General features: G+C 44.4%; 1 protein-coding gene across 1 annotated transcript; it reads left to right on the forward strand.

Moving 5' to 3' along the window:
• Nucleotides 1-4,259: 4,259 nt before the first annotated feature.
• On the forward strand, nucleotides 4,260-20,399 carry LOC111955704 (nuclear receptor subfamily 1 group D member 2). The gene is made up of 8 exons (XM_023975979.3): nucleotides 4,260-4,856; nucleotides 15,231-15,431; nucleotides 15,594-15,682; nucleotides 15,971-16,115; nucleotides 17,033-17,880; nucleotides 18,194-18,379; nucleotides 18,605-18,815; nucleotides 19,144-20,399. The coding sequence occupies exons 1-8, from the start codon at nucleotides 4,838-4,840 to the stop codon at nucleotides 19,338-19,340; spliced, it is 1,896 nt and encodes a 631-aa protein (XP_023831747.1). The 5' UTR covers nucleotides 4,260-4,837; the 3' UTR covers nucleotides 19,341-20,399.

Raw genomic sequence — 20,399 nt, forward strand, 5'->3', positions numbered from 1 at the left:
ATGTTCCATTTTCCCAATCCATTTCTGAAACGTTGGAACCCATCAGCAATAAATCCTCACACCGCTTTTGTGTCTGAGAACTTGTCAAGGATGTACTACATTGCTCACAGTGGCATTGAGACAAGATGGTAGTATTTTTAAATGCATGCATGCACTCTTTGCATCTATATGTGTCAATAGGAACTACTTTTCTATATGAATTCACTCAATGTGAGATCCCAAGAGCCCCTCCTCCCCATTTCTCCCGCCACCAGTAGTTGATCTAGAAGTGTTGGAGAGACTACGGAAAGATAGGGAGGGTGATGATCCATCTGATTTGTTGAAGAGACGACTGGTTACTGTGTGTCAGGATTTTGTGGCCACTTGCACAGAAGGTTCAAAAGATCCAAGGACAGGATGTACTGGGTCAGCATTTGTAGTGCAGGAATGTGGGGTGGAAGTCAGGAAACATATTACAGATCATCTGGCTGTATATACGGTGGAGCTGATGGCCGTACTGTTGGCCTTACAGTGGGTGGGCGAAGTGAAGCCAGACAGCGTAGTTATTCAGTGTTAATGAGTCTCCAGTCCTTTAGCTCACGTAGCAGACAATACCTGCTTTATGAGGTGCTACATACACATGGCAGGATTAGACAGATGGGTACACAGATAAGATTCACTTGAGTCCCAGTCCATGTGGGGGTGGAGGGGAACGAGGCAGTTGGTGTACTGGCTAAACAAGCACTTAGTAGTGGGGATGTTGATGTTGTAGTTTCAATGAACAAAGCAGAGGCAAAAAGCCTGATATGGACAGTGATGGTGCAGAAATGGCAGGAGCAGTGGAATGCTAAGGGCAGGCATTTATTTAAAGTACAGAGGAAAGTCGGGTAGGGAAGGACGGCAGGAAGGGACAGAAGAGAGGAGGCTATTTTTACAAGATTAAGGGTTACGTGTGTGTGCCATTCTGAATGTGTCTGTCCTCACGTTGCCTCCCCTCTGAGGCCTCTGCCTCACCTCTTGGACACGAGGATCCCCTTTCTCCTAACATTGCCTATCTACAGTGAGAGTGTAGGCTAGTTGAATAAGACCTTAAATGTGATAGGAAAGCATCCAACAGGAAAGTGTGATTATTGCCAGGAAACGGAGACCGTGGAGCATGTACTGCTACAAGGTGGGCAGAGAGAGGCTGAGATCTAGTATGAGGGAGAAAGAGGTACAGGAAATTAGTTTAAAGACTGTATTGAGTAGAATGGCATTAGATATAGTCTCAAATATGTAAAAAATATACAATTAAGAGCAACAGTGCTGGCAGGTAGGATTTAGTGCCAGAGATTGTAACATTCTCTGTTTCAAGGAAACATGGCTCACTCAGGATATGTTATCAGAGTCGGTACAGCAACCCGGTTTCTTCATGCATCGCGCCGAAACAGAAACAAACATCTCTGGTAAGTAGAAGGGTGGGGGTGTATGCCTTATGATTGACAACTCATGGTGTAATCATAACAACATACAGGAACTCAAGTCCTTTTGTTCACCTGACCTAGAATTCCTTACAATCAAATGCCGACCGCATTATCTTCCAAGAGAATTCTCTTCGATTATGGTCACAGCCGTACTTCACTGGACTCTATATAAACTGGAAACCATACATCCTGGGGCTGCATTTATTGTATCTGGGGATTTTAACAAAGCTAATCTGAGAACAAGGCTTCCTAAATTCTATCAGCATATCGAATGCGCGACAAGAGCTGGTAGCATTCTGGATCATTGCTACTCTAACTTCCGCAATGCATACAAAGCCCTCCCCTGCCCTGCCTTTGGCAAATCTGACCATGACTCCATTTTGTTGCTCCCGACCTATAGACAGAATCTAAAACAGGAAACGCCCGTGCTCAGGTCTATCCAACGCTAGCCTGACCAATCGGATTCCACGCTTCAAGATTGCTTCGATCACGTGGACTGGGATATGTTCCAGATCGCCTCAGACAACAACATTGATGTGTACGCTGACTCAGTGTGCGAGTTTATTAGCAAGAGATGTCGCGAGTTTATTAGCAAGAGATGTCGTACCCACTGTGACTATTAAAACCCTCCCTAACCAGAAACCGTGGATTGATGGCAGCATTTGCGCAAAACTGAAAGCGCAAACCACCACTTTAAAATCATGGCAAGGCGATTGGAAACATGACCAATTACAAACAGTGCAGCTATTCCCTCCGCAAGGCAATCAAACAAGCAAAGCGTCAGTATAGAGACAAGGTAGAGTCGCAATTCAATGGCTCAAACACGAGACATATGTGGCAGGATCTACAGTCAATCACGGATTACAAAAAGAAAACCAGCCCCGTCACAGACATCGGCGTCTTTCTCCCAGACAATTTATTTGCTCGCTTTGAGGACAATACAGTGCCACTGACCCGGCCCGCTACCAAAGTCTGTGGGCTCTCCTTCTCCCTGGCCAACGTGAGTAAAACATTTAAACATGTTAACCCTTGCAAGGCTGCCGGCCCAGACGGCATCCCTAGCCGTGTCCTCAGGGCATGCGCAGAACAGCTGGCTGGTGTGTTTACGGACATATTCAATCAATCCCTATCCCAGTCTGTTGTCCCCACATGCTTCAAGATGGCCACCATTGTTCCTGTTCGCAAGACAGCTAAGGTAACTGAACTAAATGACTAGAAGTTGCACTCACTTCTGTCATCATGAAGTGCATTGAGAGACTAGTCAAGGATCATATCACCTCCACCCTACTTGATACCCTAGACCCACTCCAATTTGCTTACCACCCCAATAGGTCCACTGACGGTGCAATCGCCATCACACTGCACACTGCACCCTGCCCTATCCCATCTGGACAAGAGGAATACCTATGTAAGAATGCTGTTCATTGACTTCAGCTCAGCTTTTAACACCATAGTACCCTCCAAACTCGTCATTAAGCTCGAGACCCTGGGTCTACACCCTGCTCTATGCAACTGGGTCCTGGACTTTCTGACGGGCCGCCCCCTAAGTGGTGAAGGTAGGAAACAACATCTCCACCCCGCTGATCCTCAACACTGGGGCCCCACAAGGGTGCGTTCTCAGCCTTCTCCTGTACTCCCTTTTCACCCCTGACTGCGTGGCCATGCACGCCTCCAACTCAATCATCAAGTTTGCAGATGACACTACAGTGGTAGGCTTGATTACCAACCACGACGAGACGGCCTACAGGGAGGAGGTGAGGGCCCTCGGAGTGTGGTGTCAGGGAAATAACCTCTCACTCAACGTAAACAAAACAAAGGAGATGATCGTGGACTTTAGAAAACAGCAGAGGGAGCACCCCCCATCCACATCGACAGTAAAGTAGTGGGGAAGGTGGAAAGTTTTAGGTTCCTCGGCGTACACATCACGGACAAACTGAAATGGTCCACCCAGACAGCGTGGCGAAGAGGGCCCAACAGCACGTCTTCAACCTCAGGAGGGTGAAGAAATTTGGCTTGTCACCTAAAAAACTCACAAACTTTTACAGATGCACAATTGAGAGCATCCTGTCGGGCTGTATCGCCGCCTGGAACGGCAACTGCACCGCCCACAACCGCAAGGCTCTCCAGAGGGTAGTACGGTCTGCACAACGCGGGGGCAAACTACCTGCCCTCCAGGACACCTACAGCATCCGATGTCACAGGAAGGCCAAAAAGATCATCAAGGACAACAACCACCCGAGCCACTGCCTGTTCACTCCGCTATCATCCAGAAGGCGAGGTCAGTACAGGTGCATCAAAGCTGGGACCGAGAGACTAAAAAACAGCTTCTATCTCAAGGCCATCAGACTGTTAAACTGCCATCACTAACATAGAGAGGCTGCTGCCATTATACAGACTCAATCTCTGGCCACCTTAATAAATGGACTTAATAAAGGTGTCACTTTAAATACACCACTTTAATAATGTTTACATATCCCACATTATTCATCTCATATGTATATACCGTTCTATACCATCTACTGCATCTTGCCTGTGCCGCACGGCCATCGCTCATCCATACATTTATATGTACATATTCTTATTCACCCCTTTACATTTGTGTGTATACGGTAGTTTTGTGAATTTGTTATATTACTTACTGCATCGTCGGAACTAGAAGCACAAGCATTTCGCTACACTCGCATTAACATTTGCTAACCATGTGTATGTGACCAATACAATTTGATTTGAGTTTCTCCTCGTCTCTGGCCCACACTCCAGTACAGTAGATGGCGGTAATGCACCAAAACGTTGGATGCCAACCGCCGATAAACCCCACCAAAGAAGAAGAATAGCAGCTCGAGTCGAGAGCTCAACTCGGAACTGTCGTCCAGCGAATAATAACGTTCTACTCTTTGCTACCAGAGCTATCGTTTCCTTCGAGAAAATACACATTTTTATGCTATAGCTATTAATATGCTTAGGCCTATCTTTAGTCTTCAGAAAAGAGACATCAGACGGACAGCTTTTTTGAGCGCTCTACGAAAAAGAATAATATACGGAATTCCGAACGTTCGATTCATTCTGAAGCGAAACAATTGGCTACTATCTATTGTTTGATTCGGGGCGTGTTTTCAACCAAACGGATACAGTTTAGTTTACGTCAATTGTTTGGGACGTTGGTGATCGTCAACTATCACGACGGGAAATCAATCTGATTAGCAACAGTTGCTGTTGAGCGATAGCTGTCATCTATGAAACTAGTAGGACTACGTGCATTTGCCGACTATTTTCCGAACGCTTCAATTCATTGATCAAAAACATCAACCAGTGACGTAAAAAGTTGGTGAAAACAAGATAAGAAACACGTCATCAGACTAAAGGTCCAAATAAGGGGATTTCAGAAGTCAGAGCACATGGAATCTACAAAAGCAGGTAAAATGATCATATTCTGCTCAATACGTTTCTAAAGATGTATGTGTAGGCCTCTAGCCTATTTTAGTGTCTACAGTTTAACCGTTTGACTTTGCATCTTGATAGTGTATTTCATTAGACCACAACCTAGATTAATATTACAACTTTAACAGGCTACTTGTCAGAATCCTGGTTTTAAAGAGTTTTGTGATGTTTTGAATTAAAACATGAGCAAATTGTATTACAGTGAACTGCTCATACATGTTATATTTTTCTTACTGTAATGAGCCTTAATTAAAACTGGGTTAAAGTGGGTTAGGAGTGCCATTGAAGGTGTTGTTATTTTAGTATTGGTATGCTGGAACAGTGTTGCAGGTCCCTTTTCTCACATGCACGGGTCGTTAGCCATGTGCGACTCTGTATACGATCTCTCTGATTGGCTGAGGAGCGCTGTGGCGTGTATACCTCCTTCTTTAAATGCTCCTTTGCGTCCTCTGGTTGGTGGAGAAGTGCTGTGACGTAAATATTGCATAATTCTGCCAAAGATAATGCACTGCGAGTTGGTGTGGATACACGTGAAACTGCATGCAGTTATAGGTTTGCAGCAATGTAAACTGACACAGTTTTCTACCACTGGGTTTATTGAGAAAACATGTCCGTTCCAGGTAGGGGCGGGTTCCAAAAATGAGCTTCGTCAGTCTAGTAAAATTATAATTGATTGGCCAAGAGTTTCACAACCTAATCATCTATTCATTATGTAAGTCACCCTTATTTGGAATGGGTTTGCTATGGGATTTCTTGTGCTTTATGAATGTTGAAAAGAGGGCAGCTGTAGCTATTGAGATTATTTTAGAATTTGCTGAAACTTCTGTAATGCAGTTCGATCAACAAGGAATTTACAGACGACCAACTCATGAACACATCAATTACCTTGACATTGACTCTGTACCGGTACCCCCTGTATATAGCCCCACTATTGTTATTTACTGCTGCTCTTTAATTATTTGTTATTCTTATCTCTTACATTTTTAGGTATTTTCTTAAAACTGCATTGTTGGTTAAGGGCTTGTAAGTAAGCATTTCACTGTAAGGTCTACAACACCTGTTGTATTCGGCGCATGTGACAAATTACATTTTATTTAGTACCATAAGGCCACACAACATTTGGCAGGCATTAATCGCTTGCTTCATGAAGCAATCTGGCAATGTTGGCCCTGACCCTGCTTCTTGATTGAATGACGATGAGCTTCCCTCTTGAGCCATATGTGTGTGAGTTGAAGTGTAGCCAGGCTATTCTCCACACACCCTGCTGAAACTGGCATTATGTAACAGGGGTGTTATCTAACCAGAATGTAGGAAGAGAAACGAGGTCAGCCTGATCTGACAAAAGGGGGGTGATAAAACAGAGCGGTTCCTGGGCGGGTGGTCGGCCTCTCTTCCTGGCTGAGAGCCACTCTGCACAGGGTTGCCAGGTCTAGCTGAAATTTCTTGCCCAAGACAACTCAAAACCTGCCCACGAGGCCTAAAAACTATCTCAAAAATGTTTTTCGCTGCAAGAGAGCTGCCACATTTAGCCAATAAACCCTTTTCCCATAACTTTATTGAGCAAATTAAGAAGGATTTCTCGATTTAACTTACTAACAACCTAAGAAGGCCAGCAGCATACCACCCTGCATCCCACTGCTGGCTTGCTTCTGAAGCTAAGCAGGGTTGGTCCTGGTTGGTCTGTGCATGGGAGACCAGATGCTGCTGGAAGTGGTGTTGGAGGCCAGTAGCAGGCACCGTTTCCTAGTCTAAAACAAATATCCCATAGCCCCAGGGCAGTGATTGGGGACATTGCCTTGTGTAGGGTGCCATCTTTCGGGTTGGGATGTTAAACGGGTGTATTGACTAGAGGTCGACCGATTAATCGGAATGGCCGATTAATCGGGGACGATTTCAAGTTTTCATAACAATCGGAAATCGGTATTTTTGGGCGCCGATTATTATTATTTTTTAAATATATATTTATATATATATATTTTTTATATATATTTATATATATATATTTTTTTACACCTTTATTTAATCTTTATTTAACTAGGCAAGTCAGTTAAGAACACATTCTTATTTACAATGACGGCCTAGCGGGGCAGAACGACAGATTTTTAACCTTGTCAGCTCGGGGGATCTAATCTTGCAACCTTACAGTTAACTAGTCCAATGCTCTAACACAGTGGTTCTTAACCTTGTTGGAGGTACTGAACCCCACCAGTTTCATATGCGCATTCACCGAACCCTTCTTAATTGGAAAAATAAAATATGATTTTTTCAAATTCAAAACATAGGTATATATTTTACTGGTGCACAAAATGAACTGTACATCAACACCGTGTGTTCAAAGAACAAAATCATCAAAACATGATTTTCACACAAAAACATAATAATGAATATTTACTGCAAATCAGTGTGACTTCTGCTGTTGCCTTTCAGAGACCAGTTCAGAAATGCGCGGCTTCACCTTGGCAAGTGCCACTCTCATGTCATTTTCGCAACAAAGTCTGTTCCTTTTCTTCGTTTTTATGTCCAGCATCCTCAAAAAGGATTGCTCGCAAAGATATGTTGTAACAAACGGTATGAAAATCTCCAGAGCTTTCTTAGCAATAACAGGGGTAACTTACCATTTGTTGACACCAAAACGTTGAAAGCGTTGTTGTTCTGAAGAGTTGCTGTTGAACCTGGCTCTGCGTGAATTTCAATGATTTCATCGAGGTATTTCATCATTGACATCTGTGTCTCAACACTAAACGTGAACGGCTGGTCTCACCCATGCTGGATATGACTCTCTTGTAGGGAAGTATCCGTCGAGAGACTTTGCAAGCTCATCTAAGTGTGTGGCAATTGCTTGCTTCAGTTCCGCGGGGTACAGAAATGTCTCCAATTCCAGGGAAAAGTTTGCGAAGTTATCGTTCTCTGTTCGTCGTTTCCATAACGGTAGCTTTTTTTGAAAAGCCTTCAGGTTTTCCTCCGCTTCGATGATGTTGACTCCACCGCCCTTGCATCTTTTGATTGAGATGATTGAGAGCTGCGAAGATATCAGCCATGTACGCTAAAATGAGAATGAACTCAGAATTTTTGAAGCAATCTGCATGACAATGTTGGTGCTCTTGCAAAAACAGGGCTAATTCCACACGCACGGCAAAAACACGATTCAGCACCTGTCCCGGGATAACCACGAACGTTAGAATGGTACAGAAGTACCTCGAATTCAGAGCCCATTTCTTTACACAGCTCACTGAAGATGCGGTGCCTCAGAGCACTAGTTCGCACATAGTTCTGGTAGTCCGTCCGAACGAACTGCAGAAAACCATTATCCCACAAAGATTGTTGTCTTGAAGAAGTCATCCACAAGTTTCTTCACATCGGCTGCCTTAGTTGTTGTTGTAAGAGCTTACCAAAATAAAAAATCTTCCTTTATTCACGTCGTCTTTCACATAGCGCACAAATACAGCAAGCTGGCTTAGATTGGAAACGTCTGTGTATCTCGTCGAGTTAAGGCTGAATTTTGCCGCGGCTTGAAATCAGATCTGCAACTACTTGAGCCAAGATGTCTTTGCTCATGTCCTCTATTCTGTCGCTGATGTGTCATTTGAAGAGGAATTTGGGATAACTTAACTTCAGCCTCTTTTCCAGCATGATATTCGCCATCTTCAACACAGCTGGTTTATGAGTGTTTCAACCAATGGTGTGTGGTTTGCCCTGCTTTGCGATCGGTAAGCAACTTCGTACGATTCTGTGAGGATCAGTTTGTTATGGGTACAAAGCCGAGAACAGGCAGAGTAGCCTTTTCATCGAATCTGGCTCTCTTCACCTTGAATTCAGCGAGCGTTGTGTTTCTTGTATTTCCATCTCCATGCAGCTTAAGAAGTGTTCTCTTAGTTTTGCCGGTGCTAGACTAGAATTGCTCAACTTGCATTGCAAATCAGCAGTTAGGAGCTGACTCCCATCACGTTCCGTTATACATGTGAATCCATATGTACATATTCGTCCGACCACTTTCTTTTTTTGCTCGAATAGTAAGTATGAAGGATTAAAATATTAAGAAAGAAATCACAAGACGTACCATCACGACAGTCACAAGTCGACTCATGAGCGCACAAATTCCCTGCAGCACCAATAGGCCAAGCGATGTAGCGTGATCACCTGCAGCCAATGATGGCCAAGCGGGCGGTGTCATCACGAATCATATGAGTCGGATGTGTGTCTTGACCTCCGCCGAACCCCTGAGACTGACTCACCGAAACCCTGGGTTCGATCGAACCAGGTTAAGACCACTGCTCTCTACACACTGGTTACATGCACTCCACGAGGAGCCTGCCTGTTAGCGATGCAGTAAGCTAAGTAAGTTGCTAGCTAGCATTAAACTTATCTTATAAAAAACAATCATTTAATGACTGTTATTGCTCCAATGTGTACTTAACCATAAACATCAATGCCTTTCTTAAAATCAATACACAAGTATATATTTTTAAACCTGCATATTTAGCTAAAAAAATCCAGTTAGCAGGCAATATTAACCAGGTGAAATTGTGTCATTTTCTCTTGCGTTCATTCCACGCAGAGTCAGGGTATATGCAACAGTTTGGGCCGGCCTGGCTCTTTGCGAACTAATTGTCAGAATTTTACGTAATTATGACAACCATTGAAGGTGTGCATGTAACAGGAATATTTAGACTCATGGATGCACCCGTTAGATAAAATACGGAACGGAATAAACGTTTTGTTTTCGAGGTGATAGTTTCCGGAGTCAAGGTATATGGTTTAGAGAGAAATAGTCGACGCGTATATAATTCCTGTAATAACTTGCGGCTGAATTTGAAGGGGTTCCTTCGTTATTTTACCGTTTCATGTCTTCCTAGAGAATGTTCTTGATCTACTTCAAATAAGGGTCTGTGTTCGTGCAGGCTTAAACCCTCGACGTTTTGATTCCGTGTAAATCTCACTAGGATAGGTAACGTTTGTCAACATTTCATAAATCCACTCTACACAATTTTTTATCTTCACTTATATTTAGCCAATATTGATCAGAGTTACCTTGTCCTATGGATATCTACACTTATAAATTGGCACGGTGATGTATGCCTACACGAACACAGACCTTATTTTTAAGGAATCTAAAAATATCCTATGGAATTAAATGAAGGAACCGCTTTTCAGATTTGGCTAGAAAGTGTCATGGGGAATTATGACTCGCACTTGGTGGTCAATTCTTCCATGCCCATTATTAAAATAGGATTTCCTGCATATAGAAATTAAAGTTTTTGTTTTCACACATCACAGGTAACTTAAACTCTATTTTTTATTCAACAGTTGAGATATTTGTCTCTAAGCAGGACTCTTCAGTATCATGTCACTTCAGAGCTGTGTGTGTATTTATGTTTATATTAAGTTAAAAATAAATAGTGTTCATTGTTCATTCAGTATTGTTGCAATTTCATTATTACAAAAATGTGTGTGTGTGTGTTGTGTGTGTGTGTGTGCATTGATATATACTGTATATATACAGTGGGGAGAACAAGTATTTGATACACTGCCGATTTTGCAGGTTTTCCTACTTACAAAGCATGTAGAGGTCTGTAATTTTATCATAGGTACACTTCAACTATGAGAGACGGAATCTAAAACAAAAATCCAGAAAAATCACAATTGTATGATTTTATTAAGTAATTAATTTGCATTTTATTGCATGACATAAGTATTGTACTCAGAAAAGCAGAATTATATTTGCTACAGAAACCTTTGGTTTGCATTTCAGAGATCATACGTTTCCTGTAGTTCTTCACTAGGTTTGCACACACTGCAGCAGGATTTTGGCCCACTCCTCCCTACAGATCTTCTCCAGATCCTTCAGGTTTCGGGGCTGTCGCTGGGCAATACGGACTTTCAGCTCCCTCCAAAGATTTTATTGGGTTCAGTCTGGAGACTGGCTAGGCCACTCCAGGACCTTGAGATGCTTCTTACGGGCCACTCCTTAGTTGCCATGGCTGTGTGCTTCGTGTCGTTGTCATGCTGGAAGACCCAGCCCGCGACCCACTTCAATGCTCTTACTGAGGGAAGGAGGTTGTTGGCCAAGATCTCGCGATACATGGCCCCATCCATCCTCCCCTCAATACGGTGCAGTCGTCCTGTCCCCTTTGCAGAAAAGCATCCCCAAAGAATGATGTTTCCACCTCCATGCTTCACGGTTGGGATGGTGTTCTTGGGTTGTACTCATACTTCTTCTTCCTCCAAACATGGCGAGTGGAGTTAGACAAAAAGCTATATTTTTGTCTCATCAGACCACATGACCTTCTCCCATTCCTCCTCTGGATCATCCAGATGGTCATTGGCAAACTTCAGACGGCCTGGACATGCACTGGCTTAAGCAGGGGACCTTGCGTGCGCTGCAGGATTTTAATCCATGACGGCGTAGTGTGTTACTAATGTTTTCTTGAGACTGTGGTCCCAGCTCTCTTCAGGTCATTGACCAGGTCCTGCCGTGTAGTTCTGGGCTGATCCCTCACCTTCCTCATGATCATTGATGCCCACGAGGTGAAATCTTGCATGGAGCCCCAGACCGAGGGTGATTGACCGTCATCTTGAACTTCTTCCATTTTCTAATAATTGCGCCAACAGTTGTTTCCTTCTCACCAAGCTGCTTGCCTATTGTCCTGTAGCCCATCCCAGCCTTGTGCAGGTCTACAATTTTATCCCTGATGTCCTTACACAGCTCTCTGGTCTTGGCCATTGTGGAGAGGTTGGAATCTGTTTGATTGAGTGTGTGGACAGGTGTCTTTATACAGGTAACGAGTTCAAACAGGTGCAGTTAATACAGGTAATGAGTGGAGAACAGGAGGGCTTCTTAAAGAAAACTAACAGGTCTGTGAGAGCCGGAATTCTTACTGGTTGGTAGGTGATCAAATACTTATGTCATGCAATAAAATGCAAATTAATTATTTAAAAATCATACAATGTGATTTTCTGGATTTTTGTTTTAGATTCCGTCTCTCACAGTTGAAGTGTACCTATGATAAAAATGACAGACCTCTACATGCTTTGTAAGTAGGGAAAACCTGCAAAATCGGCAGTGTATCAAATACTTGTTCTCCCCACTAGATTTAAAAAATAAAAAAAATCGGCCGATTAATCGGTATCGGCTTTTTTTGTCCTCCAATAATCGGTATCGGTATCGGCATTGAAAAATCATAATCGMTCGACCTCTAGTACTGACTCTCTGTGGTCACTAAAGATCCCATGGCACTTATCGTAAGAGTAGGGGTGTTAACCCCGGTGACCTGGCTAAATTGCCAATCTGGCCTTCATACCATCATGGCCACCTAATCATCCCCATCATGGCTCATTCATGGCTCATTCATCCCCATCTTGGCTCATTCATCCTCCTCTCCCCTGTAATTATTCCCAAGGTCGTTGTTGTAAATGAGCATGTGTTCTCTGTCAATTTACCTGGTATAATAATAAAAAGCAACATTTGGTTTTCCATCAAAATTATAATTATTGTGAGCTAATGTGACTAAAATAATTTGAATATTTGTTTTTTATTATTTTTGTAGTTTCTATAACTAGGCAAGAATGTCGCAAGAGAAAAGATAATTRGGCCTTATTAAACTTTTTTTTTTTAAATTATATTTGAGATTCTTCAAAGTAGCCACCCTTTGCCTTGATGACAGCTTTGCACACCCTTGGCATTCTCTGAACCAGCTTCACCTGGAATGCTTTTCCAACAGTCCTGAAGGAGTTCCCACATATGCTGAGCACTTGTTACCTGCTTTTCCTTCACTCTGCGGTCCAACTCATCCCAAACCATCTCAATTGGGTTGAGGCCAGGTGATTGTGGTGGCCAGGTCATCTGATGCAGCACTCCATCACTCTCCTTCTTGGTAATATAGCCCTTCTTGGTCAAATAACCCTCACACAGCCTGGAGGTGTGTTTTGGGTCATTGTCCTGTTGAAAAACAAATGATAGTCCCACTAAACGCAAATCAGATGGGATGGTGTTTCGCTGCAGAATACTCTGGTAGCCATGCTGGTTAAGTGTGCCTTGAAATTTAAATAAATCCCAGACAGTGTCACTAGTAAAGCACCATCACACCTCCTCCTCCATGCTTCACAGTGGGAATCACAACTGCGGAGATCATCTGTTTAGCTACTCTCACCAAAAATCTCAAATTTGGACTCATCAGACCAAAGGACAGAATTCCACCAGTCTAATGTCCATTGCTCGTGTTTCTTGGTCCAAGCAAGTCTCTTCTTCTTATTGGTGTCCTTTTAGTAGTGGTTTCTTTGCAGCAATTCAATCATTGAGGCCTGATATACACAGTCTCCTCTGAACAGTTGATGTGGAGATGTCTGTCACTTTAACTCTGAAGCATTTATTTGGAATGCAATTTTTGAGGCTGGTAACTCTAACGAACTTATCCTCTGCAGCAGAGGTAACTGTGTCTTCCTTTCCTGTGGCGGTCCTCATGAGAGCCAGTTTCATCATAGTGCTTGATGTTTTTTGCGACTGCACTTGAAGAAACTTCTGTACACCACTCCTACCTTGTCACAACACACCTGTTAATTGAAATGCATTCCAGGTGACTACCTCATGAAGCTGGTTGAGAGAATGCCAAGAGTGTGCAACGCTGTCATCAAGGCAAAGGGTGGCTACTTTGAAAAATCTAAAATATATTTTGATTTGTTTAGCACTTTTTTTGGTTGCTCCATGATTCCATATGTGTTATTTCATGGTTTTGATGTCTTCACTATTTTTCTATAATGTAGAAAATAGTAAAAATAGAGAAAAACCCTTGAATGAGTAGGCGTCCAAACTTTTGACTGGTACTGTAAATTATACTGAATAGGACTATGCTTGCAAGACAGTGTTTAATAACACAGGGCTACAACAACATTAATAAACTGAAGTTATAGGCTAGTTATTAAATCCGTTTGCCACCTCCAGGTAAACTACACAAGTGAAACAAATGTTCACTTTGCATTGGCTACAGTGATATCGTCATTTCAACATATTTGTTTAAAATGGTAGGCTACAGTAGCCAACATAGGCATAGAAATGAATAGGCTGGGGGTCCTCCCGCGTTAGCGCGCACTGCGCCCGGCCCGCCACAGGAGTCGCTGGAGCGCGATGAGACAAGGATATCCCTACCGGCCAAACCCTCCCTAACCCGGACGACGCTAGCCCAATTATGCTTTGCCCCACGGACATCTCGGTCGCGGGATGTGCTAGCTGCGCGCGCAGCCGGCCGCGACCGGGAGGTCCGTGGGGCGACGCATAATTGGGCTAGCGTCGTCCGGGTTAGGGAGGGTTTGGCCGGTAGGGATATCCTTGTCTCATCGCGCTCCAGCGACTCCTGTGGCGGGCCGGGCGCAGTGCGCGCTAACCAAGGGAGCCAGGTGCACGGTGTTTCCTCCGACACATTGGTGCGGCTGGCTTCCGGGTTGGAGGCGCGCTGTGTTAAGAAGCAGTGCGGCTTGGTTGGGTTGTGCTTCGGAGGACGCGTGGCTTTCGACCTTCGTCTCTCCCGAGCCCGTACGGGAGTTGTAGCGATGAGACAAGATAGTAATTACTAGCGATTGGATACCACGAAAATTGGGGAGAAAAGGGGATAACATTTATWAAAAAAAAAAGAAATGAATAGGCTAATTGATGGCCAGCAGATGCAACTGTATCATTCTCCACATTTTAATGTCAGTTTCATTGTGGACCTTTCCCTATACCAGAAGCACGCAAGGGAGTTCACTTGACATTTCCACTCGCCCAGCGCTGGAGACCCAAGAACTGAGCATGTGTAAAACCTTTAGCTTGATATGCTTTTCAATAAGTCAAGTCTACATTAGAATGCAGTTTCAACCAATGTCCCAGCACATTTTTCTAATGGGCTCTAAGTGCCTAAAGTCATTTTCCTGTGCTTTGTCACCGTTATTTCGTGATGAGTGTGAAAAAAGGTTGGAAATATGTTTTCTAGAAAAAGGGTTGGAAATGGATGTCTCCATAACGACAATCTAAATAGCCTACCTACAACTGGTAAAAAGTTGTCACAACGCATGCTGCTCTGTCTGATCTCACTCACGAGACTCGGCTGTCTGCTGCAGTGCTCAGTCTCAACACACCCCACCCAAAATATGAATATTTTTTGGACTACGATTTCCAGATCCTTCCCTTCTGAAACAACATGAATTCAAATTCCTTTCAAACACTCTCTATTTATAAGGTCATGTAAAATCATTGTTCTTTGTGTAACTTGAACCTCTGCTACCCCAGCAGCCAGCCCTATACATAGAGATAACAGTATAATATGTGTTATATTTAATTATATGAAATTATCAGCCTAATCATCATGTCTGTCTCTCCACTAGGGGGTGTAATAGCCTACATCAGCTCCTCCAGCCCTGAGTCATGTCATAGTGACTCAAATGACTGCTACAACTCCTCCTCCCTGACACACAACTCCTCCCACAGCTGTCGCCAGGGCAACGTGGTGGACACGCCCCTAACCATGGCAGGTCTCCCACTGGCCCATACTACAGCAAAGACCAGTGCAAAATGCAGCATTACTAGTGAGTGGTTTCTCTGCCGTGCAATAACTTGAATGTCTATTCAGTTACTATTGCAATAATGGTCCCTTGGCTTTGGGTATGAATACAATCTGTTGAATTTAATTTAAAGAGGCATTGCGTCAATGAGTGCAGATGAGATGTTTTGCCTCTGTGTTTTTGCAGAAATCAACGGCCTGGTGCTGCTGTGTAAGGTGTGTGGAGATATTGCATCTGGATTCCACTATGGGGTCCATGCCTGTGAGGGCTGCAAGGTGAGAACACACAGACTGACACAGACTGACACACACACACACACACACACACACACCTAATCAATGTTGTGCCTCAATGCCATAGTTAAGGTGAGAGAGCAAGGGCAATGACATAATGGGACGGTAGCCTAACAGGGTCAAATCATCGAACTCAGAATGCTTCTTCCTTATTTTTAACCACAGCCTCTCTCCTCTCTTAATGACCTAGTTCTGCTGTCAAAGCTCTGTGAACTAGCAAGTCTCCCGACAAACTCTGACTCACTAGTGTGTCTGTCTGTGTGTGTATAGGGTTTCTTCCGTCGGAGCATCCAGCAGAACATCCAGTATAAGAAGTGCCTGAAGAACGAGAGCTGTGCCATCATGAGGATCAACAGGAACCGCTGCCAGCAGTGTCGCTTCAAGAAGTGTCTGCTGGTCGGCATGTCCAAGGACTGTAAGTTCCTATTACCTTCTATAACTACATCCCCTCTCCTGTCACAATAATACATGGTTTATTACCGTTCTCGTGGGTTGTCATGGGTTACATAAGTATGTAGTTGAGAAAAAAGTAGATGAAGAAAAGTATCGGTTTGTTCGATTTTTAACAAGGATTTACAGTATTTGATCATTATCTGTAGACTAGCATACCTATCAGCAAAGATCATTTTAATAGGAGGTGTTGGAGGTAATTAAAGCCTGGTGAACACTACACGATTTAGCTGTCCAAGACAACTTTTTTAGATCGGAGCCAAAAATCCCCATATCGTTGCATCACCGACGCTCGTTTAATGTGAGCGGGTCAAAGACGCAATCTGAAGGCTACCGATCTCGTCTTTGAGCAGTCCCAGACAAAATCTGCAATGCTCTTGTAGTGTGAGATTTGAAATGACACGTTTTGAGAACGGTGATCAGCAATAGCCAATGAGAGTTCGCCAGAGAAGAAGCCAGTGAGATGATGACGTTGTTTGGCGTCACCCAGAATGTGTAGACTCTGTAGCAGGAGCGATGACTACTACTAGTATGTGTTTATACTTGCCTTTAACCAAAGCCAAAGTGTCAAATAGTCACAGCTCTGAAGTTCACAATCAATGATATTCAATTCAAAATGTTTCCTAGATATTTCAACTCTATATGGCAAGCGTGAATGACTGAACGTTTGAGGCTGCTTTGAGCCATAGCTCATAGCTACATTAAATCTAATCACATCATTGTTTTGGCGAGACGGCGTGGTATTGAGAATCCTCACGACAAAGTGAAGAGTCTTGTAGTGTGTGACCACCGTCTGTGCCACATTGTTAAGTGTTAGGATTTTGAAAGTTGTGTAGTGTCCACCCGTGTTAAACCTTGTCTCCTACCTCTTTCCTCTAATAGCTGTGCGTTTCGGCCGCATCCCAAAGCGTGAGAAGCAGCGCATGCTGCTAGAGATGCAGAGTGCTGTGAACAACATGATGAACAACAACAGCCAGCTACACAGCCAGCTCCACGGCAACACCCCCCTCCCCCTGGCCAATCAGCCTCAGGTGCCGGCCTGCCCTGGGGAGCCCCGCCCCCAAGATGTTGACTCTGGTTTAGGCTCCGCCTCTTCCTCCACCTCTCCCGCCGCTTCCCCCGGATCCAACCAATCAGAGGAGCCCAAACATCACCCAGAGTCTGCGGTCACCATGGATACAAGCCCAAGCCCTATATCGGCGTCTCCATCAAGTGGTTCAGACCGCGGGTCAGAGGATGGGATTGGCTCGGTGACCCGGGCCCACCAGGAGACCTTCATGTACAATCAGAAGCAAGGTAGCCCCTCCCCCCAGTCCGATGCCCAGCAGACCTCCCCGGGGGAGGAGCAACATGTCAGTGACACTGGAAAGAGGATAGAGGAGAGGAACCGGAACCAGCAGAATGACCTGTCCCCATTCACAGCCACTAAGGCCCACGACCAGGCTCAGGAGAGGCCCACCAACACTGGGCCTCAGGGCCCTGACAGGCACCATTGCCAGGAGAACGACACCACCACCCCCAGCCATTGCCCCTACAGCAGAGGTACTCCCACCACCCCCACCCAGAATCAATGTCCCTACAGCAGAGACAGACTGCCCAACAGCTCCCCTAGTGGCTATTTCCCAGCCTACACCCACCATGGAGGCAACAACAGCACTAGCCAGGCCACCTCCAACTCCCATGGAGGATTCACAGGACCACTGTGTAGCGGGGGCAACAGGATGCATCTGGTGAGTCCAAGATAGACAGATGGACAATGACTATATGATATATTATAGTTAATATAATATCTATGCTAATCTATTGTATAATATATTGATCGACTACATTTGTACAGCACTTCTCAGATCATAAACTACAAATAATAGAAGTCCAAGATTCGATCCCTGTGGAACACCATACTTGATCTCACACCTTCAGATTGTGTTAACATAACACAATGTATATGGGAAACTTGCCTTATCCACCATTTAATAAGTATATGAATGATATGTTGCATGTGCCTCCTTCTAACCCAAGTCCTTCTCCCCTCTCCATCCTCAGCTGTGTCCCATGAACACATCTCCCCATGTGAATCCCCATAAGTCAGGCCATGGGATCTGGGAGGAGTTCAGCCACAGTTTCACCCCGGCCGTCAGGGAGGTGGTGGAGTTTGCCAAGCAGATCCCAGGCTTCAGCGACCTCTCTCAACACGACCAGGTCAGCCTGCTCAAGGCTGGTACCTTTGAGGTGAAGACCAGAACACTCACTTACAGTATATTAAAACCTCTTATTGGATTGTTTTACTCCATCTTCCTTCCCTAGGCTCTTCTTTTCTCCTTCTCTCCTCTACCCCTTATCCCCTTTCTCACATGTATGTGAATGAAAACAGTATTAAAAACAAACTGATATGGCTCTCATGGAAATGCAGTTGATCCAGCCAAACGTACTTAGTATCTGCTGTCACTTCATCAGGTGCTAGTTATCCGTTTTGCGTCGCTGTTTGACGTGAAAGACCGCACTGTGACATTCCTGGGTGGTACCAAGTACAGCGTGGAGACGTTACGAGCCATGGGCGCCGGCGACTTCCTGACCTCCATGATGGACTTCAGCGAAAATCTGATGCGGCTCGGCCTTAGCGAGGAGGAGATGAGCCTGTTCACCACTGTTGTCCTCATCTCTGCCGGTAGGATCATGACGTGACCTTTTCATTCATATTTCCTGATGCTTTTAAATATACTTTCTTCTAGACTATAGACAATAGAGCCTATAGAAACAGACTTAATACTGTGAGTTGTTATGGTACTGTATGGCTCCTTACCAAGAGAGTAGTGTAACTATCTAAAGTATGTTTGTTGTTTGAAAGCATGCTTTGTATTATAGTGAATGTTTCCTTCCTTACTAACATCTTCTATCCAGCTTCCTGTCATAGAGCCATACATGGGTGAATGGTAATCAAAGAAAAGTATAGGAACCAGGTCTAACAAAGTTCTACTGTGTTTTTTGTGTTCTAGATCGCTCAGGGATTGAGAACGTGAACTCTGTGGAGGCGCTTCAGGAGACTCTGATCCGGCACCTGAAGGGCCTCATCACTAAGAACCACCCTAACGAGTCGGCCATATTCACCAAGCTGCTCCTCAGACTGCCCGAACTACGCTCCCTTAATAACATGCACTCTGAGCAGCTGCTGGCCTTCAAGGTCCATCACTAGACCAGAACCAAGTTCTGAACCTGGGGTGTATTCATTAGGCACCAAATGGAACATTTACTGAAATGGGGAGGTACCACATGAACTTTCCCAATAATAAATGCTTGTTTTTTTCCCCCGTTGCAAAACCTTTTGCTATGGTGTGCCCTAATGAATATGACCATGGACATTGGGTCAGGCCTGTGGCTGTGGACCACAAAGCCCATTTCTCCACCCACCCTGACACACCTCGGCCATCTACACTAATGAACTATGAACCCTGACCTCCAAGAGAACCCTCATCACGCCCCTCACTTCACGTGATCTTTTCCCTTCACAAACAAGTTGAAGTAGTCAGCAAATGTGTCAAGATCAAAGGGGAGGGGAAATACTTAAGACTTCAAAGTTATCGTACTGTAAGGCTGAAAGGCTTCTGTTGTAATAACCATGAATGCACACGTTCAGACACAAGCAGAAGATATTATGTTTCTTTGTCTTGTTTCTGTGTGTCTGTGTTGTGTAGGAAGTTTGCAACTGTACAACCCTTAGAGAATAACCTTTTTATAAATATTGTGTAGACGTGTATTTTTGCATCGTTGGTGCAATATGATATGTGATTGATTATTTAGACTTTCCGTTTAGGTCTTACACCATGGCTCTCCAACCCTGTTCCTGCAGAGCTACCACCCTGTAGGTTTTTGCTCCAACCCTGTTCCTGGAGAGCTACCGCTCTGTAGGTTTTTGCTCCAACCCTGTTTCTGGAGAGCTACGATCCTGTAGGTTTTTGCTCCAACCCTGTTCCTGGAGAGCTACCATCCTGTAGGTTTTTGCTCCAACCCTGTTCTTGGAGAGCTACCATCCTGTAGGTTTTTGCTCCAACCCTGTTCCTGGAGTGCTACCATCCTGTAGGTTTTTGCTCCAACCCTGTTCTTGGAGAGCTACGGTCCTGTAGGTTTTTGCTCCAACCCTGTTTCTGGAGAGCTATGATCCTGTAGGTTTTTGCTCCAACCCTGTTCCTGGAGAGCCACCACCTTGTAGGTTTTTGCTCCAACCCGTTCCTGGAGTGCTACCATCCTGGAGTTT

This window comes from Salvelinus sp. IW2-2015, linkage group LG31 (assembly GCF_002910315.2).
Source record: "Salvelinus sp. IW2-2015 linkage group LG31, ASM291031v2, whole genome shotgun sequence".
Classification (NCBI taxonomy): domain Eukaryota; kingdom Metazoa; phylum Chordata; class Actinopteri; order Salmoniformes; family Salmonidae; genus Salvelinus; species Salvelinus sp. IW2-2015.

Bases quoted from the DNA above. Each gene is read 5' to 3' on its own strand.
- LOC111955704 (XM_023975979.3), top strand. The intron at 16,116-17,032 runs GTAAGTTCCTAT...TTCCTCTAATAG, and splicing joins GGTCGGCATGTCCAAGGACT to CTGTGCGTTTCGGCCGCATC. The intron at 17,881-18,193 runs GTGAGTCCAAGA...CTCCATCCTCAG, and splicing joins GGGGCAACAGGATGCATCTG to CTGTGTCCCATGAACACATC.